The sequence below is a fragment of the Hirundo rustica genome, chromosome 14, assembly GCF_015227805.2.
Source record: "Hirundo rustica isolate bHirRus1 chromosome 14, bHirRus1.pri.v3, whole genome shotgun sequence".
NCBI classification, from domain to species: domain Eukaryota; kingdom Metazoa; phylum Chordata; class Aves; order Passeriformes; family Hirundinidae; genus Hirundo; species Hirundo rustica.
The window spans coordinates 7,044,850-7,066,390 of record NC_053463.1 but is presented as its reverse complement, the minus strand read 5'-3'; the positions used below and the strand labels follow the sequence as shown (position 1 = coordinate 7,066,390).

The following is a 21,541-nucleotide window of genomic DNA, read 5'->3' as shown; positions in this document are numbered from 1 at the left end:
CAAAACAGATTTATGTTTACAAGGGGAAAAAAAAAACAAAAAAACCACCCTTTTCTTTCTTACTTTTCCCTAGTAATATTTGATTTGTTATTCCTACAGAATACCTTTTATCTCCTGGAACAGGCTGCAGCCCACAGACCACACGGGAGCTCACTTTGACCTGGGTGGTTCAGACACAGCTTTCTATGGAACTGCTCTCAGCTGGTGCAGCTCAGAGACAGCTCAGAGGTGCTGCAGCTTCCAGGGTACCAGGAGCCTGTTTTCCTCACCGTGGGGTCATGTTCCCTGCCCTCCCACATGTGTGTGCGGCAGGACATGGAAACTCCTCAAGTTTAATCGTGACCTCATTCATGTGGTCGCATCAAACCCTGCATCTCCTATGGCCTGTCTGTCCCACTGGCCCAGCAGGAGCACTTATTTCTGTATTTCCCTGTGTTTCTTTACTGCTTCAATGTACAAACATTCAACATTTACGCAGTATTTCACCTCTACAAAACTACGTTACTTTCATTTTCAAAGTATAGCACAGGTTAAAGGTTCCGGAATTGCACAAGGCCTTTGGGCAAGCAGCTGCTGAGCAGCACTGCCATGTTCCGAACACACTGCAGTCTATGTCACTGTTCACTATTTTATTAAACCCTCGGCTTGAAATTGGAAAAAAAAACCCCCACCGGATACACGGAATTTTCTCAATAGGCAAAAAAATCTGAACACCATTTCGAAGGAACGAGAAGACATAAAAGACGGCTTTGCTGTTTCACACAAGGGTAATTCATGAGGCAGCGGGTGAGGGGCGTGAGGGCATGCGCGGGGGGAGTGCATGAGGTGCTGGCCCCGCCCCCTGCCGCCCCTTACCGCCCCCTACTGCCCGCAACGCCCTTTCAGCCTCCGCAGCGCCCCTGGACCGAGACCCTCTGGGACCCCGCCCACATCCCAACGGCCTGCCCGCAACCACCCAATCAGCCGGCACTTCCTGCAACCCCGCCGACCAATGGCAGCGCTCCACGAAGGGCAGCGCCGTTGGGGGCGTGTTTAGAGGCGGGCCGGCTGTTGAGCGGCGGTGATTTCAGCCAATCAAAGCGCAAGACAGGCGGGCGGCCGGGCGGCCGGGCGCGCTGTCTGCCAATGGGGGAGGATGAGCGCCGTGAGGCGGGGGTGGGGCTGGCGCGCGGCAGATAGGCGGGCGGCGGCGGGCGCGCGGGCACGTGACGGAGGTGAGGGGAGCCCGGCGGCGGTGGCCGGGGCGGCGGAGGGTGAGTGTGTCCGTGCGTCCGTCCGTGCCCTCCCTCCACAGCCGCTGCGGCCTCCCAAACATCGGGGCGGGGGAGCGGGGAGCGGATTCTCCCGCGGCGTGAGGCGGCGGGGAGCTGGGCCTGTCCTGAGTCGCTGCTGGGCCCCGGAGGGTGGGCGGCCCCATCCCCGCGGTGGGAAGAGGCGGGGACCCCCCCGGAGTCAGGGCGGGAGGGGCGGCCTGGGAAGGCCCCTGCGGCCGGGGGCGGGCGCGGGGCTGCGGCGGCGGCGCCGGGTCCCGCCCGGCACCCGCAGGGCTCGGAGCGGCCTGGGGGGAGCGGCGGCTCTTCTGGTAAGTTCTGTGGGCAGCGGCTGGTGCCAGGGCCGCGGGGTGGAACCGGGACGGAGGCGAGGTTCGTACGTAGATGTGGGTAGCGCGTGGTTAAGGTTTTATCTGGCTACGTGTTGCAGTGTCGGAAATAATCTTGAACGTGCTCCCCGTGAAGCCCCGCAAAGGGAGAGCAGGAGGTGGGTGCGGAGCGTGGCGTGGGCCTGGTTGGAGCTGTTCGAGGGCGAGGAGAAGCCAGTGGAAAAGGGGGAGCTCAGGGCGCGGAGCTGGAGGCCCAACAGGTGAAGTGCAGGCAAAGAATCTGCAGCAGGGAGATCTGAGAATTTAAAGGAATTGAAATGCCTGCTTCGGTTTTTGTCCCTCAAATTCGTTTGCATTGGGTGTCTTTAAAATAGCGTATAAATGACATCTCATTTCTGGCTGAGGTTTGTATTGTGTACTTTTAAAAGAAGACAAAACGTTTGAATTAAAGCATGTACAGCACATTGCTTTCTTATCTGTAGTGATTCTAAAGTGTGAACTTTCACATGCAGGTTTGTGGTTCAGAACTTTCTAGGCTGCAGAAAGAGAAATGCTGCAGGTGGTTTGGTTGTGAAGGGAAATGGACGTGTATTAATGGTAGTAGTAATAGTACAGACCTCAACGTGATCAGTGTTAACATAATTAGTGCCGCAGAGCTTCTGCAGGTCATAGTGGAAAACTCTTTCTGGAACTTATTTAGAGCATGTTAGATGTCTTAAAACTGGTCTCTAGGCATGTGATGTATTTCTAAATGTAGTGTGTTTACTTAACGTCGTCAAGTAAGCATAATTAACACATGGGTTTTATGGGACAGTTTTGCACGTTGTGGTTTTGCTAAAGTACTGCAAAGAGATAGCAGAGCTATAATAATGTATGAGCTAATGCAGATAAAATAAGTGTTAAATATAGATTGGTATATATATTACTCTAGGTTCATGCCAAGGTACCTGACTTCAAAGACCACCTTATTGTTAATTTGGCTGTAACTGATGGGCTTAAATTTTATTAATTAATAAAATTAGGGAAAGGTCTGAGTAAAACTTTGTGTTTGTATTAACTTTTAGTGTTTCTAGTTTTAAAAAATGTTATGAAGAAGATACTTGTACAAATTACAGGCAGCATCACAATCTGTGTATAATATGTGAACTGCTTTTTGGGATCTACTGCTCTCCTAGGAAGGGAATCTAGTGTAAAATAGTACGAAAGTTTTCATCTTCCATCAGCTTACCCTCTCATTTGGTGTGCTGTAACACTTCCCCCTGAGTAAATTAATAAATCCTTTGCAGAGAATGCACTGAGACTTGTACTTAGCTATGCCTTTTACTTCCTTTTCTGGCCTTTGATTTTCTGTCTCTGGTAGTAATCATGGTGGCAGCCTGTTCTTGCTGGAATCAGCTTTGTAGCAGGGCAAACTTGAATTGATTTCTAGGTGTGATGGTCTCAAAGATCTTGGGGTCCCTCCAGATCTGCCCCCACCTAATACAATTTTCCTAGCAGCCCATCTGTTTTATGAGGTCAAAAAGCCTCATGGTTCTGTCTTTACCCTCCAAGGACTTCCAGTTCTGCAGGAAGGATATCTGTGCTGACAAACAGTATCTGCTTTTTGCTTCTGTACTGTATCTGCACTGTTGTACATTATTTTTAGAAACTGGCATATTTGAAATGCCTATTAAAAGCAAGCTTTGTTGCTTTCCCTTTTCACACCTAATCCTTTGCCTGGTTTGTGCTCTCTACAACCCAAACAGGAGGCAGTTTTTCTGTGGGGCTCTCCAGGAGAGGTTTGGTTAATCCTTTCCTGGAGACTTCTTTCTCATGTAGAAGTGTGTCTCAGTCACCCCTTACTGAAGGAAAAAAAAAGTATGTAGGAGGGTAAACCACCACCATGGAGAGTTCTTGCCTCTCTTCTCTTGTTTGTAAGGTGGTTTTCTTCAGCCTTGTCTGCTATTCATTGAGTTATGATGTTAAAGGCAGAATCTTCACAACGCTGGAAGTTGTCCAGCTGAAAAACAGTATTTCGGGGGAAAAGGGAAAAAAATGTTGTCTGCATTATATGAGTTGTTTTATATACATGAACATAATTTTATTATATCCCCTTTTGGGGGTTGCTGAGGCACTGATACTGGTTGCTGAAATTATAGTATTTGGCCACACAGTTTTCAGCTTCATCATGATGTCCATCCCCCAAGTCTGCCTAAAGACAGGTCAGGCAGGTGCAGGTGACATTGAAACTGTGACATTAAACTGGCTCTGCTGCCAACAGCTTTATTTCCTCTATCCTTGGCTACTTATTTTCGCTGGTACTGCTACAACTCTTTGCTTTTGCTGCTGGGTTGGCCTGGGGTATTGATTCAGGGTTAAAATAACATGGCAGAAGGACTTCGAGCCATCTTGAAACCAGCGGCTGGTTCATCATGAGGCTGTGTAAACAGTTACCCTGGCACCGCAGAGGAGGCAGGATGTGGAAGGCAGAGGGATTGTGAGATGTAGAAGAGATTTCCTCTACTCTTCAGTAGTTCTGACATTAGGAAATTAGTGCACTACCAAATAGGGTAACTGAGCCTTTGCTCAAAACCCACAGAACTCTCATTTGAGAGGGAAAATGGATACCTGTGTCTCAACCTTTCTATACTTGTGTGGTTGCAATTTTTTTGTGTTGTGATGAATCATCTTTACGTTTAACTTTAAATTTTTCTTCCCTAATTCTTGCCTTGCATGAGGCATTGTGCTTGTTTTCACTGGTGTGCTTCTGCTGTGAATACCACACTGAAACCCAGTGTTTGGAGCACAGTTAGTAGTTTTGTTCTTCCTTTGCTTCAGCTACTCAGCTGAGACTTCAGGTACTGCTGAAATAGAAACCACTGATGCTCATCCAGTTAAATCTCTTAGGTGTAGTTTGTAGTAAGTGACTTATTTTCATAAGATCTATTTGTTCTGACTGTTAATTATTTTTTTAAAAGAGTAAATAGTAAACCAGATAGCCAATAACCATTCAAATGTAGTTACACATTCTGAAATATGCTGTATTAAGAACTGGCTTGATGAACCACTGAAATAGATTAGTAACCAAGGAGATGATTAAACTGGTTTTGCAGGCTCTGTTTGACCTGACAGGGAAGTTACTAAACAGTATGTTCTGGAAGAATGATAACAGAGGACTTGAAGATCCTCTCTGTGGGCAATTTCACTCTCTTCCAGGGGACATGTATGTTAGGGAGAATAGTGACACTTGTCTGTTGTATGAGTGTTTCCAGTGTTGTGCCAATAATTAAGAAGAACATTCTCCTTTATGACCAGAGAAAGAAGAATTCTAAATAAAAATCATTCTTTGAAGATGCATGAGTTGAAAGCCTTGAACTCCAAAGGTAACAATCACTTAGTCCTACATGTCAGGAGTGCTGCTTTTGGGGTAACATCCTAATTCTGTTTCTGAATCTCACTCCAATTTGGTTTTGAGTTTACTTTGTGAAAAAGTAAAGTCTGTAGCGCAGACATTCCAGGAGTGTTTTCTAGCACTCTGTTATAGATCTTATAAATACTGGGGTAAAATGTTTCAGCCTTTTGACAATCAAGTGAGTAGTGCTTAAATGTCAGCTCTGAAGTTTTCTAGGGTAGAAGCTGGCCATGGGTGTGTGCCGAGAGAGAATAAGTGATCTGTAGCACTGACAGTCTCAAACTTTGCAGTAGTTTTCCCTTCAATTTGAGTGGTGTGCCAATGTCTGTGACAGAAGACATTGTTAAAAAAAAAGGTACATGCAGTTGTTATCTCTGACTTGAAACGTTGTTATGGTGAAAGTGATGGTTGCACTGAAGTAGAATGGAGACGTCAGAAGCTCTCACCTATTATGAAAGTGTTCCTTTGTTAATGGCTTTCAGCAATTGCATGATCAGACACAGTTTAACCCGAAGAAGGGAGGTGCAGGCAGAGTAAAAAATGGCTAAGGATGGTAATTGCTTGGAAATTGGATACTTGTTTGAGAGAGAAGTCTGATTGTAATAGAGTATAGGTGAGAGTGTCTGAAGGTTAGACTATTTTTGAGGTGACTAATTGAACACCTGTAGTTTCCAGCAACTTAAACTTCCACTGAAAGATTGATTTTTGCCTGTTTTGTATAAAACATGAGTTGCATTTCTCTCCCCTCCTATTTAGTAATAACCTAATTTACTAGGGCATAATTGTGTTTATGTTGTGTCCCTAAGGATTGTGTAAAGTGAATTTGAAATTTTCTCCTGTAGCAGTACATCCATTATGGATACAAGTAGCTTTTTAAATATCGAAAATGTGTGCTTCACTTAAATTGCTCTTCTGAGAACACAGTGCCTTTTTTCTATAATTTAGTCATCTTTTTATATTGTTTCAGATTAAACAGAATAAGTAGTTTGGCTTGATAACTGGCAGTTGCAGAGGAAGAAGAAGCTACCAGCCTTTACTCAAGGTATATGAATGGTAGCTTATGTTGAATTTGGGACTGATGTAGTATGTAGGAAGTGTCCTGAGTAGCTTTCTGCAGAGATACAAACTTGTGACAACTGCTTGCCAATCATTGTAAAGAGGTAAGGATATGAAACTGGATTGGCTTTTCTTCAGACTTTTTTAGTTTTCTTTTTTTTGGCGGGGCTGAAGCTTGCTTGGGAACTTGCCCATGAAGTACTTCTCCCTTGAAACGAGGTTCAGCAAGGCCAGAAATTCAGAGCATTAAATGATAGGTGTAGCAGGGTAGATACCTGTGGCTGTATCAGGAGCACAGATGTGCAGCAGCAGACTTCTGACCCTGCTGTGTGGTCCCTGGCAGAATTGTCTGGTTTCACTAAGATGCCTTGACAGAAGAATTTCTGCGCCTTTTCCACTTGGGGTGAGCATTTACCAAAGTCCATTTGCTGTTGACTAATATTTTCAAAGGGTTGTAGTTGAGGTAGGATTGTGAAGTAGGCAATTATTACATATGGAGTCAGTACTGGAAGGAAAGTTGTGGGGGAAGACTTAATTCTTTCACCAAAACTTTCATGCTGGTTGGCTACTGGTGAGATTACTTAAAGGATTACTTGCATGCTAAACCATTAATACCCTTTGCACAAGGTTGGGAGGAGGGGTGCAGAAACTCCTTCCTTTTAGGAAAGGAAAGGATTGGCTCATTTTTAACCTTGGTATATTTTTGAGATTAACTTTGTCGTATCACTTTCCAAATCATGACATTCTCATTCTATCTGCATAGTATAATTTGAAAGCAGCTATAAAATTGTAGTATCTTCCTGAATTTGCCTCTATTTCAAAGATACTTCGTGAGGCCCTATGGGTACGGTAAGACAAAATGAAACCTTTTCCATGGAAAGGTGTTTTTTTGCCATCTCATCCATGATTGCCTCAGTCACACAGGGCACATCCAGAGCTCTAAAGATCATTTTTTCAGATGAAGTTTCAGGCTCTTTTTTCTGTAATGCTTTTATGCTGGTGGGTATGAGTTATCTGTGCAGGAAAAATTTGCAGCTCCAAGGGTACTGATGTCTGCTTGACTGTTTTCAGTCCTTGGTCTTGTGTTCTGGCTCTCACACTAATATTAAGAGCTATGAGCTGTTTTGAGGTCTGATACCGTTTTCAGTTTTGGCTGTACACTGTGCATTAAGCAAACAAGCTTTGCTCATATATAACAGCCCTTGAAAGTTTTTGTCAGCTATTCCTTCTGGAATGATTGTCCTTTTGGCTCAGAGATGTTTGAGTGCAGTTGCCTGAATTGAGTAGGGAGGTCTGTGCACATGCATTTGGACCACAATCCTCAAGGCCATCACTGCTGTTGGAAACTAGCTGCAATTGCATGTTGCTGTAGTGACAAACTGGACATGACCTCAGCTCAAGTCTCTAAAATACCATTTTGTTATAGTTATAAAACTACAGTTACAAAGTTTAAAAATCCTCTCTGTCATTAGAAATAAGTTAAAGAATAATCTAAGAATGGTAGATCTAGTATGCAGGATAGTTTTGGAATATTGGATAGTTCTGAGAAGCCTTTGAGAATGTAAACTCTTTTAGTTGCCTAAACGTGCTTTGGAAAGTTGAAAGTTTGTTTCCTAGCATGATCTTAAGCCCCTACACGTGCTGTTAACTCTGCTTGAGTTCTGTTTGAAAGTCTGCAGGGCTACAGTGTGAGGTAGGAGTGTAAGGCACGGAGGAGGGGATGTTTGGTTTTATACTTGTTTTCAAAAAAACTTCAGTCTCAGTTAAGCCTCTGGTTTCAGAAGGAAAATGTGGAGTAGGATTCAAAGGAGAAAAGATGAGCAAGGTACAGGTTGTTGTTGTGAGGGTTTTGGGCAGCTAAAACTCAGCAGCGTTCTGGGAGTGTTGCCTTTGGTATAAACCTAAAGACGCACTGATCTTTTAATTTTTCTAGGAGGAAAGGCAATTTGCAATCCATTTTACTTGCAAGACATTTTAAGCTACAGCTTGCCAATGTCTGTTGTATTTTAGGTGTGACAATGTGCTGGGCACCTTATAAATTAGTTTAAGTGTGACATTTTAATTCTGTAGGGCTTCAACAGTTAACAGCTACTCTTTCTTTGGTCATCTTGTTAAATTAGAGAATGAAAGAAGGGAATTGAATCAAGTGGTAGTTTCCAGGAGTTTCAACTGCTTATAGGCATCTGCCAGTAGTAACAATGACTGTTGGCAGTAATTCTGCAATAAAACCTGGGGAAGGGGTTTGATGATTGAAAGCACTAGAGCTCTGCATTTAAGAGGAAAAAAATATATTGAGCAGGAGATGAGGATTGACTACTCTGCAAAAATTACTATTTTTGAATAAAATAGAAAGTTTTATTTCAATTTCTGGACTGAATGGAAGCTTGAGTTCCTGCATGGTGTATTTAAAGTCCTTCATAAGCACGAAATAGATTTTCTTTTTAGGCTTTTACAGCCACATATGTTGTGGTGTCATGTACGTGTCTGTTGTCCTGCTTGTGGGCTGTGGCAGTGTAAGAGCAAAATTATGACACTTCTGCAGCATGATCTGCAGAACGTGCTCATGTGGTTCTCCACTCAGTTAATATCTGTTTGGTATTAAATACTTAGCTTTATGTTGTGTTCCTCCCCAGCTTTTAGAGCTGTCTCAGGCAGATGCAGTAAATAACAGAGCTGGAGAGATAAGTCTGCACTTCACCTGTTGCCTTGGATGCTGGGATTTGCACCGAGAAGCAGCGTGTTGCTCTGCATGCAGTGCTGGCTTGACCACTTTGCCTTGTCTTATTTATTCAGAACATGGAGCTGAAATGGCTACTGTGTGTGACCCTGCTGGCCCTTGGGATCCTTGCTGTCCAGGCACATGATATGGATGAAGACAATGATGCTGATGATGTAGTTGATATTGAGGATGACTTGGATGATGGTATTGAGGAGGTAGAGGAATCAAAGTCTGAAACGAGCAGTCCTCCTCCAGCTCCAAAGGTTTGGCATAGAACTTCTTTCAACAATTGAATTACTACTTGTGTTTTGGTTAATGTGAGTCTGATCAGAGTTGTCTTTACTTTTTTAACCTTTAATATGTTGTAATGTTATTAAAGATGTTATCTGAGAGTAAGGCTTGGAATTAAGGTTGACTGCTTTGTTCCTGTTCTCATATCCCGCATCTTCGTCCAGAAGACTTAGATCTAACCTTGATGTGAGTTAGATCTAACCTTTGATGTATCAGGAGTTAATTCTAAAATTTCCAGCTAGATAGATATATACTTGAGTTTTAGTTGCAGACAAGAGTACAACAACTTGGCACAAGCAGCAATGTTTACGTAATTTCTGTGTTTGTGCTTCAAGAATGTCCAGGTGAGCTGTATTTGAGTGTAGGAGTGTAGGAGTTTTACATGCCTGTATTTCTGTAGAATGAAGAATGTGTCTTGAAAGGTGCATAAATGCCCCCCTTTTCCAATAGGTTGCTTACAGGCCCCCTGTCCCAACTGGTGAAGTGTATTTTGCGGAATCTTTTGATAAAGGAACTCTGGATGGGTGAGTATAATCTGAAGGATGATTCAGTACGACAAATAATGTAAAATCTTGGTGAAAGGCAATGAAACCCTCTCTGCAGAACTTGTGTTATTCAAAACTGAACCAAAGGGCCCCCGTTCATTTGGGGTTACAGTACTGACTTCTCGAGACTCGCTGTTCAAATGCTGAGTCAAACCAGTATTTCCTTAAGTTCTGGTAATAAAGGGGAGGTGAGGCCATTACATGTGGTTTTTTAACTTTCCTCAGGTGATGTGAGGATGGTAAGGTGCTACTTCTGGGTTTTTTTACAGGGGTGTGAGGTACCTGCTCATGAGGCCATGGTTGTACCTTGGGGAGGGAAGTGGCAACCAGAAAAGTTTGTGGACTTGGGAGCAGAACTCCTCAGGGGATCAAGATACTAGGGTGTAGTCATGTGAGAGCAAGGGCTGCCTTAAGGGCAGAATTTTTAGTGTGCATGTTGTCAGGGGGGAAATATGGTTTTCCAACCACTGGATGTCTGTCTTCTAGGTGGATCCTTTCCAGAGCCAAGAAAGATGATACAGATGATGAGATTGCCAAATATGATGGTGAGTCCAACCCAGGTTTTGGATAAGTGTTTCTGATGTTGTTTGTCATACACGAAAAAGAGGTGCAAGTCTTTCTTTTCTGTTTCTCAGCTAAAATTATACTTGCTGAAGAAAATTAGAGGGAATATTTATATACCTGGCTAACAATATAAGATGTAGTTCTGATTTAAACAAAATATCCACTTGGAGATTTTAACATAAATGAATGTTTGGTCAATTTCTTCCCCAGGTAAATGGGAAGTCCAAGAAATGAAGGAGACGAAGCTTCCAGGAGACAAAGGTCTTGTAATGGTAAACCGAGCCAAGCATCATGCAATTTCATCCAAACTTTCCAAGCCATTTGTGTTTGATACCAAACCCCTTATTATACAGTAAGTAAAGAATAATTGGGTGTTCTGTTGATTCCAGGGTGACATGATAGCAAGCTGAGGTTGATTCCATAACTGAGATTTTGATGACTAGGGGTCTAGATGATACAAGATGCTGTAACGTATTATTTATACTGTTTTGAGTAAGAGTAGAAAGAGTAACCCAGATTCCCAAAGTGGGGAGTTAGTAATAGCATGGGTCCTTCTGAAGCCTGGAAAAGGAAGAAGTCTCTGCAAACTAGACTTGGTAACCTGTCTTGTGGCTTCAGTTCACTTGATTTAATTGCAGTAACAAGGTCAGGCAACTGACTTTTGTACAGCTAATTGTGGAAGTCTTTGTCCTTTTGAACAAACACTGGTCTGTAAGTAGGTCAGTGCTTCACTTTCTTATACAGTAAACTGCCCCCTGTTTCTGAAGGGAAGTGGACAGAGGGGTAAAGATGCATTTGTTTCTTCCTTCCTGTGCCTTACTTCATTTGCCATGAAAGATGAACACCTTACATAGCTCTTGTCATAACTGTTTTAGAAGAATCTACTTGCATGTGTGTTAGACAAGCAACTCAGTGGAAAAGCATAATTCAGTGAGAACAGTTGAGTTGTGCATTATTAGTGACATTATCAGCTTTAAACAAAGAGTAAATTAATTTGTATTTGCACAAGATAATGAATTGGTCACTTTGCTTTGCATTGTTTAATTTTGGCTCAAAATACAAGGCTAAAAATAAAGCCCAGCGGTCATTCACTCCAGCTGCTGGCATTGTGAGAGGATCAAGCATACTTAGCTTAGTCCTGACAGGGGTGTTTTGCCTTTTTCAGGCTCCTTGACATCCCTAAATATACTGTTGTATGCTTATAACCCTAAAGGGGCTTCTCCTAAAATCCAATTGTTTTTGTTTTGTAGTCTTGCAAATTGAGTTGTCTGTCTACTGTAGTAGTTGTGGGGAAAATAATTGGTTTGCCTCAATCCCTGTTGAAGTGTCATATACTGGAAAGCTTTTTCTTCCTCCTCTCTACTTCTAGGACATTATCTTCTAGGCCAGCACTCAATTTCTTTAATCTTTTCTGTCTGGTTAATTCTTCTAAATCTTCAGTTTAACTGTTTCTCAGGCTTTTGTGAATATTTTCTTAGTCCTTATACCTTTATATAGCTGTATGACTGTATCTTTAATATTCACTGGCTAAGTGATTTAAAGCAAACACCAACAAAACAATGTTACTGTTAATTTGTACTGGAAAAATTGTTGTAGTATATTACAAAAATAATTCTTCCTCCTGTATAACATGTGCTCTCCCCTCTTCTATCCAAAACTAAAATTAGGTATGAAGTAAATTTCCAAAATGGAATAGAGTGTGGTGGGGCCTATGTGAAATTGCTTTCAAAAGCCCCTGAGTTGAACCTGGTGAGTAATGCTACCACTTTTGGATCTTAGCTGTGAAACAACTTGAAGTTTTTTCACTTTGTTTCTTTCTGAAGAAACCCTCTTAGTGAAAGCAGTGGGGCCTGATTGCCCAAGTACTTTGCACTCAGCATTTTCCCAGTGCTTTCAGTTGGAGAGGATAAGTACTGAAATGTGATGGCCCCTTGAGTGGAAACTGAAGTTCTCTAATAGCTGAGCAGTTGTAGACCTCTGCCAGACTCTGCAGTACTTCAGATTTTCCTGGTTCTAGAACAAAACAGGAGCTGCTTAGGAGAGTGGCCAACTCCTAAGGCCTAAGAACTGCATTTTGTTCTCTCATTTAAGTGGTTTAGCCTGTTCAGACGAAGCTGAACTGCTGGGTAGCCTTGCATAGGCTCTTGTATCCTACGGGTTTTCTCTAGCCTTTTTCCTAGACTTTATAGGATGTACCTTTTATGACTTGTTATCCATCCTTCTCCTTTTCTTCTGCAGTCTCACTGGAGTTGTATTAATATAATTTCTATTAAAAAGCTCCAGAAAAACCACAAACATCAAGAACATACTTGGCTGCCTAATCAGTTTCATATGTGTATTGAATTTTCAGATAACATTAACAAGAACAAACAGACTTGAGGAGGTCAGTGGTGATTATATCCAGTTAGAGCTTAGATTGAGGCAGTACCCTCATACCTACATAAGTGTATGCTAAATGCAGCTTGGCTTCACTTTTAGTGCTGCTTATCACTTTGTGTGAAAGAAACTCAGTGGCCTTACTAGTCTTTCATCATTGCCAGTAGCTGATACTTCTAATTGATAGCTTTTAAAATGCTTTATTGTAATATAGAGATATACTTAAACATTGTGGATGTCACACTAATCTTTTGGATAACACTTGAATAGTTGGTGTTTCCCATGTGGAAAGTAGAGCCCAAAGTTACAAAATGAAATAGTTGGGATAGTTCACAGCACTTTTTTTTTTTTTCCTAGAGGCTTATATGAGGGACATAAGTTGTAGTGTGGGGATTTCATTGGCTTGATATCCAAGTTTCAGAATAATTTTAATTGAATAGGGAATTCTTACACCAGACAGTGACTTAAGTTGTATTTCAAAATAATGGCGTGAAATATTGGATTGTTTTTAAAGGATCAGTTCCATGACAAAACTCCATACACAATAATGTTTGGCCCTGACAAATGTGGAGAGGACTATAAATTGCACTTCATCTTCCGACATAAAAACCCAAAGACTGGCAAATACGAGGAGAAGCACGCAAAGCGTCCAGATGCAGATCTGAAGACTTACTTTACTGATAAGAAGACTCATCTTTATACTCTAGGTATGGTGCCTGCTAACTATATATATAGATAATTACTACATTTTCTGCACTGAAATCTCATAAAGTGAGCCAGATGAACAGGTGAATATTTGTGTAAGTGCACCATAAAACTAAAAACCACTTGAAAGCTTCAAGTGCAAAAACTGATTGTCTATGCAGAGGCTTATTTCATCCTTCCAGGAAGTCTTGATTCATGTAAGAAAGGTCATGCAATTTGAACTTAATACTTAAAGGAGAATTGATTTTCAGGGCAGTTGTAAGTAACTTGAACTAAGTATATTTGAAATAATTATCAGCATATATAAACTGCCTGAATGTTGCCTCTGGGTAACATGGGGTACACTAAGCTTTAGATGTAGAGGCATCGTGGTTTGTTTTAGTTTTGTTTGGGGTTTTTTTTTCTGCTTTCATGTCCCAGACGAACTCAGGAATTCTTGAAACAGTGTCTGGTATATTAGCTATGATCAAAATCTTTCAGGAAGTACTTAGGAGTGTCTCTAGCTTTTCCTACTACAGGGACAGCAGTAGATAAAGAAGTGAGATTAAAATGCTGTTAGTCAGTAGTAGGAAGTCTTATTCTGGAGTAGAATATGAGTATATACATTCTTACTACTAAAGCAATACTTACTGTGCCAAGGTCAACTTGTTGCGGTAACTGCTAAATCACTCTACAAACCTCTGTGCTTTTAACACACGTAGGACTTCTGCCAGGAGTTTGCCTTCTCACAGAGTGAAATGTGTGCATCATAATTAGTTGCACTTTGGTGTAAGGAGAAAGGTTCATAGCAGTTCTTTAAAGCAGTTGATGGGTAGGTGGTAGCTTGGATTGTACAGTGGGGATGATTGATGCTTTATGACTCATGCTTTGTACCGTACATGCAATGACTGCATCAAGTTTTTTCCTTACAGTCTTGAATCCTGACAATAGTTTTGAGATTCTGGTCGATCAAACAGTTGTCAACAGTGGGAATTTGCTGAATGATATGTCTCCTCCTGTGAATCCACCCCGAGAGATTGAGGACCCAAATGACCAGAAGCCTGAGGACTGGGATGAGAGACCAAAAATCCCAGACCCAGATGCTGCTAAACCAGATGACTGGTAAGGTGTTGGAAGGGTGGAATTGAGGGAGTCCTTAGTCTGATAATTTGGTCCTGATCAAAATGTCTTTCTCATGTGACTTATGGGAGGTTTTGAGTCTCACCCTTGTAATCACAACACTGTCAGTTTGGGCATCCTAACAGCACTTCAGTAGGCAAAGGCAGAGAGGTTCCACATCCTCTGGAAATTTCTGTTTAGAGCTCCTGTTTCTGCATCGGCCACAGACAAAGATTTTTACAGAAATACCTATTCTACCTGTTGCTCTCATCCTTGATGAGATCAAAAGATGAGCTGCAGAAGGTATAACTGAAGGATCTTTGTAGTTGTTTGTGTAATGTATAGATAAGGTAACTGAAAAACCTGACTCCCTAAATCAGAAACTGATCCTGCCTTTCTGGCTTTGTAGCTGTGCTTTGTAAATTGTACACTCAATTTCAAGCATAAATGTGTTTTTGCAGCTGCTGCTAAGAAATGGCATTTGCAATAATATGCCCTGTATAGATTGGTTTTTAAAAAACATCAGTAGTAGTACTTTGCAGTTGGCACCTTAATATACTATGAGGCACGTGTTAGGACTGCAAGACAATTCCTTTCTGAAATCATGGGGTGACTCTGACAGAAGGGAAGGTGGTTGGCTGTCTAGAGCAGTGGGCTTGTTCAGAGTCTGTAGAATCATACATGGGGCTAAAGAGCCCTTATGCCATGTGTATGTTAACACATAATGCTCTGCCCTCAAGGGATGAGGATGCTCCTGCAAAGATTGCTGATGAAAACGCTGTGAAACCAGAGGGCTGGCTGGATGATGAGCCAGAATATGTAGCAGACCCTGATGCTGAAAAACCTGAAGATTGGTAAGATTGCTGCCTGTTGCAAGTGACAGGAAATATTTCATAACTTTGGTACTGATGCTTACAGTTCATTGTTGCTTGCTGGCAAAGTTGCTGTTCAAGCTATTTTTCTTCAAAAGTAGAAGACAGTGGTCTGAGGACTCATGTCCTGCTTTCACCTCTGCATTTTTCAACTCTTTTGTGACTAAGCAGAACAGGGCAGGGATGTTCACCTTGAAGTAAAACCTGCTTGGAAGGGGGGCAGTGGGGGAAGCTGTGCTCAGAGACTGTCTTCTTTTGATCTTCACGGTTAGCCTTTGATATCCTTGTTCCTTCTGCAGTATATTTATCTACAGACCTACACTATACAAAGTTTCAGTATCTCCATTTCCTGGTAGAAATTTTGATTTTCCCAGAAATCGGACATTGTCTGAGCCTTATTCTGTATGAAGGCAAGGGGTGGACTTCAAAACTGAATTTGCCTTTTCAGGGATGAAGATATGGATGGTGAATGGGAGGCACCTCAGATTGCAAATCCTAAATGTGAGGCAGCTCCTGGCTGTGGTACCTGGCAGCGCCCGATGATTGACAATCCAAACTACAAAGGCAAATGGAAGCCTCCTATGATTGATAACGTGAACTATCAGGTTGGTGTTTTCATTGCTTAAGCTAGCAGCCAATGCAGCATCTCTCTTACAAAAAGCAGAATGATTTAGATTCAGCAGATGTAATTAAAAATTCAAGTGCTATCGTGATTGTACTGTGTTTAAAGTGGACAGATTTAAAGTGCTTTTTTACCAGGCATCACTTCATTGTATTGATTCCCAAAGACTGATGAGTTGCACCCGTAGATGTTATAATTAAGTGCAATGGATTGTTATATCTCTCCATTCATAATGGGCTGAAAACTAAAATTTGTCTTCTAGTAGATAAGGCTGCATGTTTTTTGTCTTTTCTAGGGTATATGGAAACCTAGAAAGATCCCAAACCCAGATTTTTTTGAAGACTTGGAACCTTTCAAGATGACTCCTGTCAGTGCTGTGGGACTTGAGTTATGGTCCATGACATCTGACATCTTTTTTGACAACTTTATCATCTGTACTGATAGAGCTGTGGCTGATGATTGGGCCAGTGATGGATGGGGACTGAAGAAGGCAGCTGATGGTGCTGCAGAGGTGAGATAGCAAGGTTTAATTGTGTGCTGCTGAGTGGAACAGTAGAAGCATCTCTGCTGCTCTCTCACAGCCTTTGGCAATATATACATGTATGTGCTAAGGCGGAGGGTTTTGCTGAACCAGGTCAGTTCATAATTACAGTGTGTTAATATAGGTAACTAACAGTACTCAGTGGTCTCTGAGTTTTTGCTCTGATATTTGGACTGTTTAGCCTAATTCTTAGTTTGTAAGCTATGGGAGAAGTACCTGTGCAGATGAGCTTGAATTTTTTTTGAGGTCTGAAATACAATGTTTAAAGTTACAAAAAGCCTGTTTGAAAATTCTGTATCTTAAACTTAGCTGCTAAACTTGCTGTATGGGGTGGAATTTGATAATTCTTTTGGTCTTACAGCCGGGTGTTGTGGGCCAGATGATGGCAGCTGCTGAAGAGCGTCCCTGGCTTTGGGTGGTCTACATCCTCACTGTGGCTTTGCCAGTGTTCCTTGTTGTCCTTTTCTGCTGTTCTGGAAAGGTAATGCGTTTCCTCTGATAGTTAGTCTCATGTCTAAAAGGAAGTTCAGTAAAATGTGCCTGAATGTCACAAATAATTGCCTGCATTTGTCATTGCCTTTCAGAAGCAGCCAAGTGCTGCAGAATACAAGAAGACTGATGCTCCTCAGCCTGATGTGGTGGATGATGAGAAAGAAGAAGAAAAAGATAAAGGGGGAAAAGAAGAGGAGGAAGAAGAAGAGGACGCAAATGAGGAAAAGCTTGGTAGGTAAACTAGATAATCTTGAACGATCTTCTCCCTGATAGAATAAACCAGCAGGATTGGCAGATACGGAATAAACGCAATGGTGTACTGAAGATAAGTCAGGAGGGAGAATGATAGTTCTTATATTTTTTCCCCCCCTTCCAGAGAAGCAGAAAAATGATGCTGATCTAGGAAATGCTAGTCAAGAGGAGGAAGAAGAGGAAGAAGACAGGAAACCTGCATCAGAGGTAAGAGTGCTTAATCTTTGAAAGAAGCTTGTGCATTTTCTTTCATATGTTACGTAGAACAGGCCTTACTACAGTGTTCAAAGTTAACCTGGCTCATGTCATGACCCTCCCTCCCAGTTTAGAACTTTGGAAAACTTAATCACCCTGAAGAATAGGAATTGCTGTGGTTGACTTCAGCGGACTTGGGCACCCTGCTAAAGACACTGCTGTAGAGCCTGCCTTGAGTGGGGAGTGGGACTGTTGGAAGGCATCTTCTTGAGGCAAAAGGCTTATTCAGCTTCAAGTGCAGTCAGGATGTGACCTTAAGTGCTCCACACTGACACAATGGCTGACTCAAAAATGGGTGGAGTGTTGCTTGAAGTTAAAGGATTCTCCCAGCAGCAGAAGCTGTTGAGCACTCCCAAGAAATAGTGTACATCCACAGTGAAAACAAAGAATTTGCCCGTTTGCCAGAAAGTACTTTCAGCAGTAGGTCCTTTCAAAAACTGAATTCTAATGTAGAAGTGGATTCTTCATAGGTTTTCTGAAAATGGTTATTAAGGGTATATTTAGGTTTTGTTTTATTTTATTGATGTTTACAGAAATTACTTTCTTGCAGGAGGAGGAAACTGTGAATAGATCACCCAGAAACAGAAAGCCAAGGAAAGATTGAAAAAAGTCATAAGAACTTGATCTGTGATTTCTTTTTTTTTTTTTTGTTGTTGTTTCCAAACATGGTTCTGGGAGAGGACCTTGGACACCTTACATTGAAACTTGGACAAACCTCAAGATTTCACCATCCACAGGTTCCAGTCACACTATCCAATGTAATGGAGTGTCTAGCAGTAAAATATTTGCAATCATCTGTTCTAAAAAGAGCATCATTCCTGTAGAAAGAAAGCATTTAATATAATGGGCTGTGGATTTTGGAATGTAACATAACTAACCTTTTCATTTTTGGTTTTAAATATTCTTTTCTGTTCTTAAGTAGATTGGTAGAAATTTTTCTGGACTCAAACCTTGGCTTAATTTAATATATTAATTAGTGAAATATAACAACGAATCTTGAAAAGTGCTAGGTGATAAAAATGCAGTTTTATAACTAGTTGTTTTGTTTTGTTTTTTACAAATATGTAAATTCCTAAATGCACCAATGTCTTTATACCCCTTAAAATTTGGTAATTGTTCGAAGAAAAGTTGTCAATGCATTTGACAACACCCCTGCCCTCAAAAGAAAAGACACCTGGGGGAAATGTGTGGGGGAAACAGTAGTGAAATTCTAACTAATCAACTTCATTCTTTTGGGGGGAGGGGAAAGAGGAAGAAGGGGTTGGAAGGAAGGGGTTAGGCAGTCTGTAGAATATATGCATACTGTGCATGGCTAAAGCCCTGTTAAATGTTGACAAATGATCTAGGATTTGGAGTGGGTCATCTTAATGTGGCATTTAATCCTGCAGAGTTTGCAGACAACCGATTTTATTTGTTCTTGAACTGTTTTTGTAAAGCTGAGGGTTGCTGGAGAGGTGTGGTTAGGCTACTTCCCCCTTTGCCCTCTGTTCAGCCAGCGATGTTTTCCACTCTGTGACAGTACAGCTCTTCCTGAGAGCAGCTTTGCCTCAGTTGCTGAAGCACCTCATGTTCAGCTCGTTGTCAAACTCAATTTCATAGCTAGGCCTACTCCTTTCCAAGGTCCAAACACTGAATTAGACAGTGTCCCATATCTTCTCACTGTTGTCACTGTATGTCTGCTGTAGAAATGGGGGAGGTAGGCAGGTAGGCAAGTTGAACTGAGTATTTGTTAAGGAAACAAAAACCACAACCAAGATGTCAGTATTGTAGGTGGGGAAGGAGCATGTGGAATCTCTTAACTGGTATGTGAAACTGTTTTAAGTCCTTTTATCTACTCTTCATGTAACAAATGCATTCTAAATTATATTGTGAATGTTAGGAAATTCCAGCTGAATAAATTTTTTTAAAGTGTCAAGTCTACCATACTACACTGTTTCAAACACCTTTTTTTTTGTGGAATGCAGGTGAGCACTACAAGAGCATTACCTCTGAGGGTGAGATGGATGTAATTCGTTACACTGTACCAAATATGTTGGCGTTTGGATGTCTATATAGATAAACTTTTGCCTTTGTTTAGAATGAAATTAAATGTCCTGAAATTATTCTTCTTGCACTGAACTTAAACACTCCAGTGTTGTTTGGTCATATGATAGGTATAGTGTGTGGAATAATTCCCAGGGGTTGTGGTGGGGAAGAGTGTTCCAATTACCTTGCAAACAATTAACCAATTACTAAAAGACTCTTGTTTGGGGTTTGCTTTTTTTTTTATTTTATTTTTTTTTTGTAAAACACTTATTGCGGCCTGTCCTTACGTTGTATCCCTTGGTTGTTGTGTTTGAAATATTAGTGATCACAAATGCATAGCAGGATTTCTTGATCTCTCTGCAGTGTACAAATAAACTATTGTAAGCAAGATACTGGAAGTAATTTCAGACTTCTGTTGGGAGCTACTGTTGCATGTTTAGAATGCCTTTGCCTGTTAAACACCTGGTCAATACTGCTCCTTATTGCAAAAATAGCTTATACTCTGACATGGAAGATGTCATAGCTTAAGCATTGCTACTAGCTTGTTCTCAGGACTGTATTTTTATCAAGGAGCAGCTGCTATTTATGACTCTCAGTCCTTTGAGATGAAGTATGTGTAAATGGTTTCAATTCAGCTAATGTTTTGAGCACAACATATGAAAATCTAATTAATCTAATGGTTTTTTATCTTAATATGCAAATTGCCTTAAACTCCCCAACAATCCCTGTGCATACCTGTTCTTTCAAAGCATCAAAAGTGAACTTGAGATCTGCTATCAGCTTTTAAATAGCATTATATTAAAGCTAATTGTAAATCTACATTCGCTTCTGCTAAATCTCCTGAAAAAGTCTCCTGTCTGCATGTTATGGCTTTTTTTGATACCATAGTGTATGCTTTAAATAATCACTACAATAAATGAAGACTTTCCAAAATGGATAGACAACTCAAGTTACTTTTTATCCTGCCTTTTGGCTTGGGTGCCTCAGTTTGACCTTAGAATTGCTCTTAGTTTTAAAGTCTTAGAGGAAAAAATATAGCTACCTGCTTATCAGGAATGCATAAAGCATAGCTGTGTTTTTTAGAGTAGTGAAGCTCCACCTGTGAACTGTGAAACTGTTACAGATCCTTGAAGGTGTATTTGGGCCTTTTGTGTCTGTGCAGCCAAGGGTGGCAGCTCTTGAAAAGGATGCTGAGCTTGATGTGCTGTGTCTGACAAGGGGGGAGGTGTTAGGCTGACAGGGTAAATCAAAACACAACCCCTGGGATCTGACACACGAGGCAGAAGAGCAGCTTTGCTCCTGGAGCCAGTGTTGGTAGGGGCAGTTGATAGGTCAGGGTGCATCTAACCCACTAACCCCTTCCAGCAGCATCCCTGGCTGTGATCTACCCTCGCTGCCTCTGCTCAGTCCTGAATTGTCACAGCTTGAGGCTGTGACCTCTCCAATGCGTTACAAATGTCTGTTTTCAAGATTGACTCCTGGGCCTGTGGAGGGTTTCTTCCAAGTACTGACTACTTCTACATGTCCATGGTTTGCTCTTGCGCTTTCTCTGCTCCTCCAGTGAGGCTGTGGGTACAGCCATGGGCCTTGTGACTGCTCTGCTCATCCCAATCTGATGGTAATACCCCTCTTGCCTCGTGGTTTGTAAAAGGGGGTTTTGGTTGACTGGGTTTTTGTTTCGGGGTTTTTTTGGTTGTGTGCTGCTTTTTTTTTTTTTTTTTTTTTTTTTTTTTTAAGTGTTGCTGGACACAACTACTGTCATTTCATGTCCATTTCAAACAGGTACTTGTAGAAGCAACTTGAAAAAAAATTGTAAAAACTAATCAATAAAGAAACTTAAATCTGTTTGGCTTTCTTTGTCTAATTAGCAAAGCTGGATCAGTCTTCATCAGGGTCAGGTAAGCCGTGCCTCTCTTGCCGTTTTTTGCCACTCCCGAGCCAGGTAAGCTGGCGCTTGTGCCGGGCAGAGCGAGGCCGGGCACACGGGGCCGAGCCGGGCTCCGCTCCAGCGACCGGAGCGCTCCTGCTGCCCGCCCCTCCCTGTCAATCACCCGCGGCTCCGCCCACCGCTTCTGCTGGTTGGCTGGGCCGCGGTGGCCACGCCCCTCCTTACCTGTTCCTTTAAACGGCGCCGAGC

At 41.8% G+C, this 21,541-nt stretch overlaps 1 protein-coding gene across 2 annotated transcripts; it reads left to right on the top strand.

Annotated features, from left to right (window-relative positions):
- Window positions 1-1,169: 1,169 nt before the first annotated feature.
- CANX (calnexin) lies at window positions 1,170-20,341 on the top strand. Of its 2 annotated transcripts, XM_040078032.2 has the most exons (16): window positions 1,197-1,253; window positions 5,959-6,033; window positions 8,841-9,029; window positions 9,508-9,581; window positions 10,089-10,147; window positions 10,377-10,518; window positions 11,834-11,915; window positions 13,057-13,249; window positions 14,159-14,348; window positions 15,086-15,199; window positions 15,666-15,822; window positions 16,135-16,350; window positions 16,742-16,861; window positions 16,965-17,103; window positions 17,249-17,331; window positions 17,930-20,341. In XM_040078032.2, exons 3-16 carry the CDS (start codon window positions 8,844-8,846, stop codon window positions 17,981-17,983), a joined length of 1,809 nt encoding a protein of 602 aa, XP_039933966.1. In that variant the 5' UTR covers window positions 1,197-1,253; window positions 5,959-6,033; window positions 8,841-8,843; the 3' UTR covers window positions 17,984-20,341. The 2 variants fall into 2 exon arrangements, with proteins under 2 accessions (XP_039933965.1, XP_039933966.1); XM_040078031.2 differs by lacking the exon at window positions 5,959-6,033 and having other exon boundaries at window positions 1,170-1,253.
- The last annotated feature ends 1,200 nt before the right edge of the window (window positions 20,342-21,541 follow it).

Excerpts from the sequence above, each read along its gene's own strand:
- CANX (XM_040078031.2), top strand. The coding sequence starts at position 8,844 with ATGGAGCTGAAATGGCTACTGTGTGTGACCCTGCTGGCCCTTGGGATC. Across the intron at positions 9,582-10,088 it reads GATAAAGGAACTCTGGATGG|GTGGATCCTTTCCAGAGCCA; the intron begins GTGAGTATAATC and ends TCTGTCTTCTAG. Across the intron at positions 16,862-16,964 it reads TTTTCTGCTGTTCTGGAAAG|AAGCAGCCAAGTGCTGCAGA; the intron begins GTAATGCGTTTC and ends ATTGCCTTTCAG.